The sequence below is a fragment of the Aquarana catesbeiana genome, linkage group LG02, assembly GCF_042186555.1.
Source record: "Aquarana catesbeiana isolate 2022-GZ linkage group LG02, ASM4218655v1, whole genome shotgun sequence".
NCBI lineage: Eukaryota > Metazoa > Chordata > Amphibia > Anura > Ranidae > Aquarana > Aquarana catesbeiana.
In genome coordinates this window covers 265,772,871-265,786,704 of record NC_133325.1, presented here as the reverse complement: position 1 = coordinate 265,786,704, position 13,834 = coordinate 265,772,871, and the positions used below count along the sequence as shown (strand labels likewise).

Sequence of the window (13,834 nt, the reverse complement as noted above, 5' to 3'; positions counted from 1 at the left end):
AACGCATTTTGGCTGTATTTTTCTATGAGTAAGGCCATAATGGGTGAAATGTGTTAGCTGTATTCGCTGTTTTTTACACTTAGCCAATTTTTAAAAAAATCATATTTTGGAGTTGCCGGCTAATATCCGCTACGATCTGTGCCAATCATGTCTTAACAAAATCATAAGGACAGAGGCTTCCTCTTTTTTTTTTTTTTAAGATCTGATGGGGCACCCTAAAACATGATATTTTTTCAAAATTTCAGTTTTTCCATTCAGTTAATGGAAACTTTAACCACTTCCTGTCCGGCCTATAGCAAAATGACGTCCAGGCTGTAGTTCAGTTATCCTGACTGGGCGTCATATGACGTCCAGCAGGATAACAGCCGCCGCGCGCCCATAGCGGCGATCGGTGGTGCGGTGTGTCAGTCTGACATACCGCTACACCGATCTCGGTAAAGAGCCTCCGACGGAGGCTCTTTGCCACATGATCATCCTCTTGACAGCTTTCAGAAAGATTAGTCTATTCTTTCTTTCCACTGGGAATAATATCCTTCACTGTGGGTGTATGGGGGAACAATGGCCTTTGGTTTCCTCAAAACTGCTATACAGGTGGTATGCACTGATTTGACCTTTGACTTCTCATGGATCTACCATGTGGAATATATTGCTTTAAGTCCTTTTTCAGTTTCCTCGACCGGGAACATACTGTACATCTTGAAGTATGGGCACTGAGAGGTGGCACTGATGGACACTGATTGGCATGTATTGGGCATTTGTTTTATATGTGGATGGCCATGGGGTACATATGCGAGTAGAGGAGAGCCGATCGACGGCTCTCCTGACAGGGGGGGGTCTGTGCTGATTGTTTATGCCCACATTGGACCACCAGGGAAGCCGCCAGGACCACCAGGGAAGCCCCCAGCATGTGGATTGCCAGGTATGTACCCCATGGCCATCCACATATAAAACAAATACCCAATACCTGCCAATCAGTGCCCACAAATAGGCACTGACTGGCAACATTATGGATCAGTACAGACAAGTGATGCCCAGCAATGCAACCCATCAGTGTCCATCAGTGCCCATACTTCAAGATGTACAGTATGTTCCCGGTCGAGGAAACTGAAAAAGGACTTAAAGCAATATATTCCACATGGCAGATCCATGAGAAGTCAAAGGTCAAATCAGTGCATACCACCTGTATAGCAGTTTTGAGGAAATCAAAGGCCATTGTTCCCCCATACACCCACAGTGAAGGATATTATTCCCTGTGGAAAGAAAGAATAGACTAATCTTTCTGAAAGCTGTCAAGAGAATTTCCTTTGATGAAGAGCCTGGATTTTAGGTCAAGTCCCTCAAACTGTACACCTTTCTCCAAGGTGTCTAAAAAAATTTTTGACTACCTTCTTGAGTAAATGAGACAACGGAGAGACCCGATGGACATAAAGCCTAGTGTTCTGTTGAAAAAGGCATGGGAAACATCCCCCCCAACATTTATACTGATAGTGGCCAAACACCACGTAGCCAGGAATATTAATTCTGGATTGAACAATTAGGCTCTCCTTTCCCAAACCTTAGCAGGAGAAGACATGGTGGTATAAATACAATAGAAGGTCCATTCATAAGAATAACCCAAAGACAACACAAAGGAACAAACAGAGCAAGAAGGAAGCCAGCATGCAGCAAAGGAATGTTTCTGTTTAACCCTTGTGTTGCTGATGCAAATCCCCCAATGATGCCTAGCAATGGGTCAGTGAAAGATTAATGGGCCTCTTTCACCGACGAGCAGAGCAATGCTACAACCTATTCATATTAAACATTATCAGGCAAAGAGTTGGAGCTCCTTCACACTGCTCCTCAAATACTTTTCATCACCAACTTTCCCTTAAATCTGTCATTAGCCACAGCCATGAGCCAGTCCTCAAAGGAACTCCGTTAATAACAGGTGATTGTGAGAGTACCAGTGAATCAGAAAAAAAGGCTTCTACTCCATATCTTTCTCTAGAAGAAACTGTCTGTGTTTTCCTTATAATAATTTAGAAAATCACAGCAGTGAGACGCAGAAGGTTTAGAATAGAGAGCATGTACACAGTATAGAAACCTTCTTCTCCCAAACCTGTTCATGACATTAGACATCAAGAATGCCTAGTTACAAATCCCCATTTACTCAGACCACAGAGATATAGTAGAAAGGAGACACATTGTTTTCAGTTCCAGCCTCTCCCTTTGGCCTGGCTCAGTGCCAGTAATTTTTACATAGATGTCAGAAGTGATGGTGATCTTGAGTAAATAAGGGGATTGGCATAATTCCATGCTAATGCCGCGTACACACGGTCGGACTTTTCAGCTACAAAAGTCAGACGGACCATGTCCAGCAGACAATCTGATCGTGTGTGGGCTTCCCCGGACTTTCAGCGGACTTTTCCAGCCACAAATCTGACGGACTTTAGATTTGGAACATGCTTCAAATCTTTACGTTGTAACTCCACCGGACCCAGAAATCCGCTCGTCTGTATGCTAGTCCGATGGACAAAAACCCACGCTAGGGCAGCTATTGGCTACTGGCTATCAACTTCCTTATTTTAGTCCGGTGTACTTCATCACGTACGAATCCGTCGGACTTTTGTGTGATCGTATGTAGGCAAGTCCGTTCGTTAGAAAGTCGGCCGCAAGTCCGCCAAAAGTCCGTCGAAAGTTTTTTTGTAGCCGAAAAGTCCGACCGTGTGTACGCCCCATAAGACTCCAGGTGAGGTGACAAAGAATCTCTGCAAGACCACGTATCTTCTCCAAGGCCTAGGATGGATCCTGAATTGGGAGAAGTCGCATCAGTGTCTGAAGCAGAGAGCAATATTTCTGGGTTACCAGTTGGACTCAATCAAACACAAGACATCAAAGATCTCAAACCTGAAAAGGTGGTTGCCAAATATCGACTCGCTTTCCATAAAGACAGCTATGTCAATTTTAAACAGTATGAGTTCAGCTATCCCTGGGGTCATATTGGCTCAAACTCATTCCAGACTAATCCAAGCAAATTGGAGGGGTGGTCTACGCAGCTATCTACGGAAACCAGGGGTTACCCGCAAACTAACTGAATTGGAGCTCATCTGCCACCGGGGGGAGCCGATACGACACTGCCTGTCACTGATATACTCATCCCTCACCCAACCAGAGGAGGGATACGTACCCTCGTTTCTCACTAAATGGGAGGGGGAACTTGGAATCCAATTCACTGATGTACAGAGACAAAAAATTCTTTACTTTGCCCAGAAATCCTCAATCGCGACCAGGGTTCAAGAAACTGGTTACAAAATCATGACACGCTGGTACAGGGTCCCTGCCATCCTTCATCGTTTCTTCCCTCAACTGCCCAGCCTCTGTTGGCGTTGTGGTACTGAGGAGGGGACGATGTTACACATTTTCTGGTCATGCCCCAAACTTGCCCCTTTCTGGCTAGGGGTGGCCCGCACAATCGGTCACCTCACGGGTGTTTCCCTGGAGGGGAACCCTGCAGCCTGTCTGCTCCATCTGTCAGATCGACCCATTAAAAAATACAAGACCTCTCTCACCATTCAACTTTTGAATGCCGCAAAGGCATGCATTCCCCTGTGTTGGAAATCGGAGAGACCACCGGCGAAATCCTTGTGGTTCACCAAAGTTAATGAACTAAGGGACATGGAGGATCTCACGGCTACCCTACACAATAGGGAGGAGGCCTTTCGGGAAACCTGGAGACCCTGGCAGCACTTTATATACACGGAAGCATATCTTCAGGAAATGGAGCAATCCAGCAACCAAGCTAACTGAATGAACATGCTCCACACTTCAGGCGGAGGTCAATCCTCCTTATATTTCGTATTCTCATACTTTCTGTACTCTTGCTCTCTTATATCTTAACCCCCCATCTTCTACTCCCCTCTCTGTTCCCCTTCCTTTCCTCACCCTCCCTCCCCCCCTTATCCTGACATCTCCCTTACCTATCCCCGGGGATATTGGTCTCTGTCTAACGCATTCTCATGCATGGGTTTCCCTACGGCCAGATACAAAGCAAATCTTAAAATCAACTACCTTCTCATTTGGTCCCATGTCTGGGTTTCATAGCTTTTTAGATCCCCACCTTTACTATCCTTACCGGAAAAAAAAAAAAAAAAACTTCATCTATCACTGAGTGATGCAATCTACCACCTCAGGGAATCAGTACCGAACCAAGCAACTAAGACCCCGGAGCACTCTCAAGGTCCTATTTTTGGGCAGTAGTGTTATGTGGGGGTATAATCCCCACAAACTGTGGATATGGTGCTAATTTAAGTAATCAGATATTCTGACCTTGCTGTTTTTGATATCTCGGGTTATAAACTTACTTCTGTATTCCATTTGCTTGATTCTAACACTGTTGTATAAATGAATATGTAACTGGTTGTACCTACTCAGTATGAAAATAAAGGAATTTAAAAAAAAAAAAATTGGAGGGGTGGGAAAGCAAGCCTGGGCAGGCCACTCTGGATGACCGGAAAAGTGAAAGATTCCCTGAAATGGTGGACCAAGGAAAACTACTTATGTCAAGGAAGGCTGGGGTGCTCAGGTGAATATTGCCACAGATGCCAATGTGTGGGACTGGGAAACTCGCATATAAGACCAGTTGGCACTGGGAAAACTGACACCCCTATTCACGTCATGATCATCAGTTGACAGAGAATTTCAGGCAGTGGAGGAAGTACGTCAACACTTCAGACCCAAGATTCTGACAAAGCACATGCTGTTGATGTCAGACAACCATACAGAAGTTTCTTATCTAGACAAAGTCCAAGACTCTTCAGAAGAGAACCACACTTGTTATTGCATGACCTACTGAGCAGGAACAAACTCACCAAAAGCAGTGGGCTCTGCACTTGTAGGTGTTTCATCACCTAGTCAGGAAGTGGGGACCTCCTCAAGTAAACCTCTTTGCCATGGCTCAAATGCCTTTTAATGCTTTAGCCCACAAGTGGTATTTTTCGCTACTCTTCTGGGAAAAGTCCTCAAGAAGATTAGCGTGTAGCATTGCAGAATCACCTTAAAGTGACAATAAATTATATCCTTATTCAAAAATAATCCATACACATCCACTACTACACTGTGAGCTTCTGAGTCTGTTCTTTTCCCCCTCACTTGTGTTTGTTTGAATGAGTATTGCACTCATATGAGCTGTTGTATGCAAACATAGCCACCCTCTAATGGGAAGTTGGATCACAGCAGCAAAAAAGACTTTGGAGATTTGGAAGGGGCTGGGAGCGATAGAAGGTGCTTTTTGAGTTAAGAGAACATACTCAAATAGACTTTGTTTTAAAACCAGAGTTTAGTGTCACTTTATTCGCTCCACAATGGCCAGGTTCTCGTTCCTGGTGCAAAAAACTCAGGCACTACGCTTAGCATTTGTAGACAGGAACCTGACCAATAAACTCCTAATCAGACAGTTCTTCAAAGCTCTTCTTAGACACAGACCACCAACAGTACTTCCGATATGTCCTTGGGACCTTCAGATTACCAAATGTACTTAACTATTTCTCCATTTGAACCAATTATTGATTCTCATGTCACCATAAAACTGGCATACCTGGTTGGTACTACTTCTGCTCATAGAGTCGGCAAGATGCAAGCCTTTTCACTAAGAAAATGCTTCATTTTACCATCCTTCTGTCAGCAATCATCAACCCCTAAAGAAGCCAAATTTTCCTCTTTGGATGTGAGAAAATGCATATACTCCAATGCATTGAAAGCACCCAATCTTTGGAACATTTTCATGCTCTATTTATTCTTTTCTACCAACCTAACACAGAAAGCAAAGTATCTAAAGTATTCATTGCAAGATGGATCCCTCCAGGTGTTAAGATGACCTACGCTACAGCAGGAAAATGCTGTTCTATACACATCACAGCTCGTTCCACAAGATCTCTCTCCACATCCTGGGCCTAAAGGTGGTAAATCCGCCACATAAACCAGCATTTAATACTTTTGTGAATCATTACCAGATCAACCTGCTATCCAGAGAAGATCACGTTTTCAGTAGGAAAGTGCTTTAGGCCACTGACCCACCCAAGGTGACATCTTGCTAGTCTCTGTAGTGAACTGACCTGGAAGATCATTTGGAAAGTTTGGAGTTATTGACTCAGTTTCCATGAACCCTCCAGGATAATGAGCTCCCTCCTTTTTTCAGTCATTTTGCTAACAAGCTGATTTCTCCTGGGAGCCTTTTAAACTCTGATCTAAAAAATAAAAATAAAAAACTTTCTGATCGTGTGTTTCTTGTTTGGGGGCGGGACCATCAATCTAGTGAACCACCCTGGAGGATGCATGGGAAAGGCATTATCACAGTGCAATATGTGCAGTGCGTTCCAAGCACACAGGCCCCAAGGGGAATAGGGCTTACTGTGATCTCCCACACTGCAAAATTTGATGATCCTGTCAGCAGAGGCCAAGGTAAGGGGGGCCTCCATGCATATGTTCCAACAGTTCACAGTTTGTGCAGGACTGTAAATCCAATAGGGTTTGCATATAAATGAGCTGCTGCAGCTATACTGGGAGGATATAGGCTGTGGTGGGAATTTTGTACTTGAAGGAGGGGGTACTTTTTTAGTTGTACTCCATGCACTAGCCTGTGTATTACATATTTCTAACCCCTGTGATTTGTGCAGTAACCACTCCTGACTCCTGCACTCTGCGTTACTGCGCAGGACTGTGATGTAAAAGAAGACTGATGTTAATGGGAACTCTAAATTAAAGGGGGGACTTGAGTGTCACTACCTAGCAACTATGGCAACATGTGCACAGAAATCTTCTCTCTGTGTATATGATTGGTTCATCGAAAGCATCCCCTGCAGTAGGGAAAGTTGCTGTTTTTTATGTATTTTGTGAGATACTTTCAAGATTAAAGGTTTGCTTGAGCTGTTTCATCTGTTACAAAGCGGAGATTGATCAAGGAATGATTGTGAAGGCAGATTCTCCTATTTAGCAGTTGCTTTAAAAGAGTATGGTAAAACAGATATCCATATCTTTGGAACAGCAGAAATTAAGAAAAAAAAATTGCTAAAATCCTTGCAGTGCATGTGCTTTATCTGGATTGTTAGAAACCACAAAAGTGTGGTTTTACTTTAATAACAAGAAATGATGTAATTACATTTATTTGACCTAGTTTGAAAAACTGAAATGTTTACTAATCTGTATAATATTGTGTACATAACAATTGATTATGTTTTGTGTTACATCACAGTGTAATAATCCCAAAACAAAAGAACCAAAACTAAAAGCTGCTGCACGGATAGTACCTGAGTGGGCAGACTATGACAATGAGATCAGACAACTTCTGAAAAGGATAGACTGGCAGAAAAAGAATGACACACAGGCCTCTGCCACTGGTAAGAGTATGGATTTGAGTAATCTCATCAATTCCCTACTGATATTTAATCATTTCATCATTAGCCCTTTTCATGTACATTGGTCAAGAATTTTGGTTTTATTTTAACAGAGACTGCACAAAGAATACAGTTATACAACAGCATTAGGAATAAAATAATGAATACATACATTTTATTCACTATGTCAGGTTCTTCAAGATGCGTGCTTTCAAAACATTTTAGATGCCTCTGCTTGATGTAGAAACTTGACATGTTAGCAAATAAAGTGTATTACTTAAGTTCTAAACGTTCTGCTCTGACCAATGGTTAATTGTACAACACTCTGGTACTAACATAATTGTAAGGCCTTATGAACACTGGAGGTTCGCTAACTGTTCTAGATTCCATTACTTCTGGCAGCAGAGTTTTGACAGAAAAAAACGCTTGACTCTTGTAAACTAGTGTAACTTGTTTAGTTGCGTCAGAAATTATTTATGCCAAAACTGTGCTGCTCCTGGATGCACTGGCTGTGGGGGTTTTTTCTGCCTCTAAACTCCCCTAAATACCTATGTGTGCATTCTGACATAGGCTAACATGGAGAGGCATTTAGAGGTAGGGAAAAAAAATGCCAAACACCCCCTAGGAGCAGCAGAAAAAGTCCAGTGAGCATGAGGCCTAATAATGCTATTCTACCCCAGATAATTCCCTTATTCAGTAGCTCACATTAAGGTAGCTTATGTCTCCCACAATGAAGCTTTGAACATGTTAGGTGCATGAAGATTATATGGAATGTGAACACATACTGATCAGAAAAATATATACAGTGGGTATAGAAAAGAATCCCCCCATCCCTCCCCCCTTTAAAATAATCACATGTTGCTTTGCAGCCTGAAATGAAGACCGGCACAGTTTCTGTTTTATCCAGCTGTAGTAAAACGTATAACATCCAAGTGAAAGCTATAACGCCAACATGTCAGAAAAAAAATTAAAAAACAGAATCACTGTTGGAAGAAGGATCACCCCCTTCTAAAAATGACTTGTAAACTCAATCAGGTGTAGCTAATCACCTTCTCAATGGCACACAGAGCCATTTGACTTTCAACTGTGATCAGTTGTGGTCATTTTGGTTAGTTCAGAATGAAAAGAGATTTCCTGGAGCATTTCAGTCCCTGGTAGTGCAACTGAAGCAAACAATCAACTATGGGTAGCAAGGCACTATCAAAAGATCTCTCGGATAAAGTTGTGGACAGGCACGAGTCAGGAGATGGATACAAAAATATGTTAAGGGCTTTATCAATGCCTAGAAGCAAAGTGAAGTCTAATATTAAGAAGTGGAAGGTAGTTGGTACAACAAGTCCCTCCCTGGATCAGGATGTCGCTCCAAACTGGATGACAGAGCCTGGAGGAAACTGGTCTGAGAGGCTACCAAGAGAACTACAACAACACTGAAGCAGTTGCAGGAATTTATGACAAAGAGTGGTCATTGTGTGCCTGTGACAACAATAACACAAATTCTCCACAAATGTGTCTTGTATGGGAGGGCTGCAAGAAAAAAGCCACTCCTTAAGAAAAGCAACATACAGTCACGGCTGAGCTTTGCCAAAATGCACCTTGAGGATTCTGAAGCCACATGGAAAAAGGTGTTATGGTCAGATGAGACTAAAATTGATTTATTTGGACTCAACACAAAACAATATGTCTGGCGGAAATCCAATACAGCTCACCATCCAAGTAACAGCATTCCTACAGTACAGCATGGAGGTGGTAATATCTTGTTATGGGGGTGTTTCTCTGCTGCAGGGACTGGAGATCTTGTCAGGATAGAAGAAAAATGGATGGGGCAAAATACCATCAAATTCTTGAAAAATCTGCTGCCCTCTGCCAGAAAGTTGTCTATGGGACATGACTATGACCCAAAGCACACAGCAAAAATTACCACACAGTGGTTGAAGGAGAAAAAGGTGAATGTCCTTGCATGACCTAGTCAGAGCCCAGAATTAAACCACATTGAAAATTTTAGCAGTTCTGCAAAGAAGAGTGGGCAAATATTGCAAAGTCTAGATGTGAAAAGTTAGTAGAGTCATATCCCATCAGATTAAAGGCTGTAATTAAAGCAAAATGTAGTTTAACAAAATACTGACACAAGGGGGTGATCCTTTTTCCAACTTAGTGATTGTTTTTGAAAAAAAAAATTCTGACATGTTGGTGTCTTTCACTTGGATGTTATAAGTACTTACAGCTGGGGTGATTCTTTTCGATACCCACTGTATGGCCTGAGCCATTGGTCCAGGCTGCAAGTGAGTTCACAATCAGGGCTTACCTGCCTAAAATAATTGTGACATTTGCAAAGAAGTGTGTGCGGTATAGTATTGTGACTTTTATTTGTGTACTTCTAGAGCTACAGAATACACATTTCTGATTGCACTCTGTGCCTTTCATAAGTGAGGTGGCAGCAGCCTTTAATATTCCAGCAGCTTCAGAAAGTTTCCTGTAGCCTGATAGCAGTCGATTGCTATAGTATGACAGCAGTTTCTAGCTGTCTCTTGTATTATGACTGCTGTTTTCTGACATACCAATTTGTAGCACAGTAACACACATATCTGTCTAGAGCTTTCTTTTGGTGGTATTTGATCACCTCTGCAGTTTTTATTTTTTGCGCTATAAACAAAAAAATAGCAAAAATTTTGAAAAAATGCGTTCTTTTTTACTTTTTGCTATAATAAATAACCCCAAAAAATATCATTTTTTCCTCAGTTTAGGCCGATACATATTCGTCTACATATTTTTGGTTAAAAAAAAAAATCACAATAAGCATTTATTGATTGGTTTGCGCAAAAGTTATAGCGTCTATAAAATAGGGGATAGTTTTATGGCATTTTTATTTTTAATTTTTTTTTTACTAGTAATGGCGGCGATCTGTGATTTTTATCGGGACTGCAACATTATGGTGGACACATCGGACATTTTTGGGACCATTGTCATTTATACAGCAATCAGTGCTATACAAATGCATTGATTCCTGTGTAAATGACACTGGCAGTGAAGGGGTTAGGTGTGCCCTAGGGAGTGATTCTAACTGTGGGGGGGTGTGGCTATGTGTGACATGACACTGATCACCGCTCCCGGTTACAGGGAGCTGAGATCAGTGTCCTGTCACTAGGCAGAACGGGGAAATGCTTGTTTACATCAGCATTTCCTCGTTCTTCCTCTCCGTGAGACGATCGCGGGTATCCCCGCAGACAACGAGTCCGCGGGACCCGCGATCACACTCACGGAGGTCGCAGCAGGGCGGCTACAAACCAATTCCTAAAGGGCAACGTACATGTACATTCATCTGCCTGTACGTGCCCTTCTGCTGACGCATATCGGCGTGAGCCGGTCGGCAGTCGGTTAATAAATAGGAAGAAAAAGCAACGTGACAGAGAGATGAACTCGTCACTGCGCTTCTTCTCCTTTCACTCTGCAGTCATCGGCTGGGATGGATCCAGGATGAAATGCCTTCAAAGGAAGTGTGTTGATTGATGCTGGCCATCAAACTGAGGTCATCCAGTGACAGAAAAAAGTACTATGTTGGAAATCTCTAGATTAAAGCTGAATATTGCAGCAAAAGCTGTTTTTGTTATTTTATCTTTTCACCTCTTGCCAACTGAATAATGCATATATGCAGCAGCAAGAGGTGGTCTTAAACGGCAGAGTGGGGTTCTGTGCTGAGAGTGTGCTTAATGCGTGATCCCAGAACACTGACTAAGCTGTTACCCACAGGTTTCGGTCAAGGCTTCTGATTGCAAGCAAGCGGGACAGGCTCCTGATCATGTGCCTGTGTGTGAGAGCCAATTTACAATGGTCACATGATACAGAAGTTGTGCCACCTCCTAAGCACTAAATCCCATCTAATGGGCCACTGGGAGGTGGAGTTAAAGGGTTAATAAGCAATTCATTTTTATCTTGTTATGTATGGCTGGAGTTCTTCTTTGAACATTGGAAGCTATAATGATAGTTTTTTATTAGTTACCTGAAGAGATAAATTGAAAGCTTTTGAGTCAGGTCAGGTAGAGTCTCTTTACCAGGTATGACTCCTTTACAACCACAGATGAATACAAATAGTTTATTGTTCCTAACACAGAGAAAGGAACCATTTACGTGATGTAAAAATAAAAAGCCTGAGCGATGGAAGGTACATTAGGACAATCTAAAGCACAATTGTTCTGTATGCAAAAATGCATTTGTGCAGACATAACCTGCTGTTACCAAGATGAAAAACATAGTACAATGCGCTTATCGTTCGTGTTTTTTTTTTTTTAATTCTATCCCTTTAATGGCAGGCGTTGTTTGCAGCTAATATGTTTACATAGCTTATTCTGTGTTGTCAATCAAATCTTCTTTCTTTCCTTTATTCAGTAAAGTTGTGCCATTTCACTAAAAGATGAAATCCCACTGAATTCACTGAATGGAGAGGCCTCTTAAAGCGGAGGTCCACCCACACCGCCAAAAAAAAAAAATATTAAAAGCCAGCAGCTGCAAATACTGCAGCTGCTGACTTTTAATACATAGCCACTTACCTGTCCCAGGGTCCAGCGATGTCGGCAGCTGCCGCCGCCATCCTAGGTGAGGGAATCAGGAAGTGAAGCGTTGCGGCTTCACTTCCCGGTTCCCTACTGCGCATGCGCGAGTCGCGCTGCGTGTCCCAAGTGGTCCCCGCTCTCTCCTGGGAGCTGTGTGTTTCCCAGGAGACAGCGCGGTGGGGACGGGAAGAGGCGTAGACTCCCATGGGGGTCTATGCCGGAAGTGGGTGCAAATACCTGTCTTAGACAGGTATCTGCACCCCCCTCCCCCCTGAAAAGTGCCAAATGTGACACCGGAGGGGGGGAGGGTTCCGAAAAGCAGAAGTTCCATTTTTGTGTGGAACTCCGCTTTAAAGTGCACACATTGGCCTCATGCACACAGGATGTTTTTTTTTCTTCCTCCCCTGAACACCTTTGCTCCAGGGGAGGAAAAAGCAGCTTAGAAAACACACCTAGCACTTCAAGCACTCATGCATTATTTTAACCAGAATATTAATTGACATGCCTTTAGGCGCATTCAGTGTTTTGTTTTGTTTTTTTATTTCTGCCCAAATGCGCCTCTCCTGAATGCGCAAGTCAAACACCTGTAAAAGTAGCGGTATTTTTTTTTTACATCCTGTGTGCATGCCTTTAGCTCCATGTTTTCCCATGACAACTGAGTGGCAGTTAGTCTGTGCATATCGCTATTTCTGCCTGAGAATAACAGTCTGACATCTAAAGGTTCCTTGAACTCAAGTATAGTGTCATTGCTCAACTTTAATGGATAGAGCCCATGTATAACCGAATGTAATCAATACTAACCTGCACCCACATATTGTGAATGTTTTCATGCACAGTAGGAATATATTGCTTGCTTACCAGCAAGTAAGTGGGAATGATGCTATAATCTGTTTTTACAGTAGTAGTGTGTCACAACACAGCATGCTGGTGAAATCATCTGAAAAAGATCAACCTGCATTGTTTGGTGTTCACGGTTGCCTTCTGTGTTTCTTTTGTTCCAGCAGATATGAAACATGATGAACTTTAGAAATCACAGTGATGTGAAAGAAATCGCTTTTGCCTAGAAGAAAAAGAAGAAAATAACACTTGAAACAATTGTGACATTTTTTTTTTGGTACATAAAAAGAACATACTGAAGTCTTCATTGAAGTGGTGCACTGCTAAAATGTTTTCTCCTAATTTTTTTTTATTATTATTATTAAATTGAATGTAATAATGATTTAGAGTACAAGCAGGTAGTTTCCTGTTCTTTTCTGCACATGAGTATGCTGACCTTTACTACCCAATTGAATCACTCCCTATGTAAGTTCTGTGCAACGTTTAAGGGCATCTGTTTCTTCTACCATTTCAAGCAAGTAGTGTGAAATATTGCTTTTCAACAAAATCCACCACAATGGCGCAAATGGTAAATTTGCCCAAAATATTCACTCTTGGCTTCATTAAACAGCAATAAAGCACACTGCAGATGAGGAGTTAGTAAACCACCCCCCCCTTGGGCAGTTATATGCTGCTATTCTTGGGCAGCTGTGCTTCAGCTACATGTATTCTTCGATGGACTGTTCATTTCATCTCAGGTTAGGTACACTGCCCTCCCACAGGCTTTATACTGTAAATCTAGTTTTGTATAGATGTACTATATTCACATTTACTACTTTGCAGTTTTTCTACCTTGAAAGAAGAGAAGAATACATAATTCTTTTATTTTTTATTTTATTTTATATTAACATTTTTATTAGGTTATATTTTTTGTTTAGGAGGCATTTTTTTTTCATGAATATATGTGTATGTAAAATGTAAGTGGCATTTTTTTTTTTTATATATAAGGCACAGTATATATATATATATATATATATATATATATATATATATATATACTGTGTGTGCGTGTGAGAATCAGCTAAGCTAAATATATCTTAAACTGAT

At 41.9% G+C, this 13,834-nt stretch overlaps 1 protein-coding gene across 2 annotated transcripts in view; it reads left to right on the top strand.

Moving 5' to 3' along the window:
• The window catches only part of UGGT2 (UDP-glucose glycoprotein glucosyltransferase 2), a 670,166-nt gene extending 657,024 nt beyond the window's left edge, over window positions 1–13,142 (top strand). The window contains exons 38-39 of one of the 2 annotated variants that reach the window (XM_073614383.1): window positions 7,226–7,370; window positions 12,916–13,142. In XM_073614383.1, the coding sequence (XP_073470484.1) occupies window positions 7,226–7,370; window positions 12,916–12,938 (168 nt within the window). In that variant the 3' untranslated portion in view covers window positions 12,939–13,142. Of the gene's footprint in view, window positions 1–7,225; window positions 7,371–12,912 lie in introns of both variants that reach the window. The other variant, XM_073614382.1, reaches the window with a different exon arrangement.
• The last annotated feature ends 692 nt before the right edge of the window (window positions 13,143–13,834 follow it).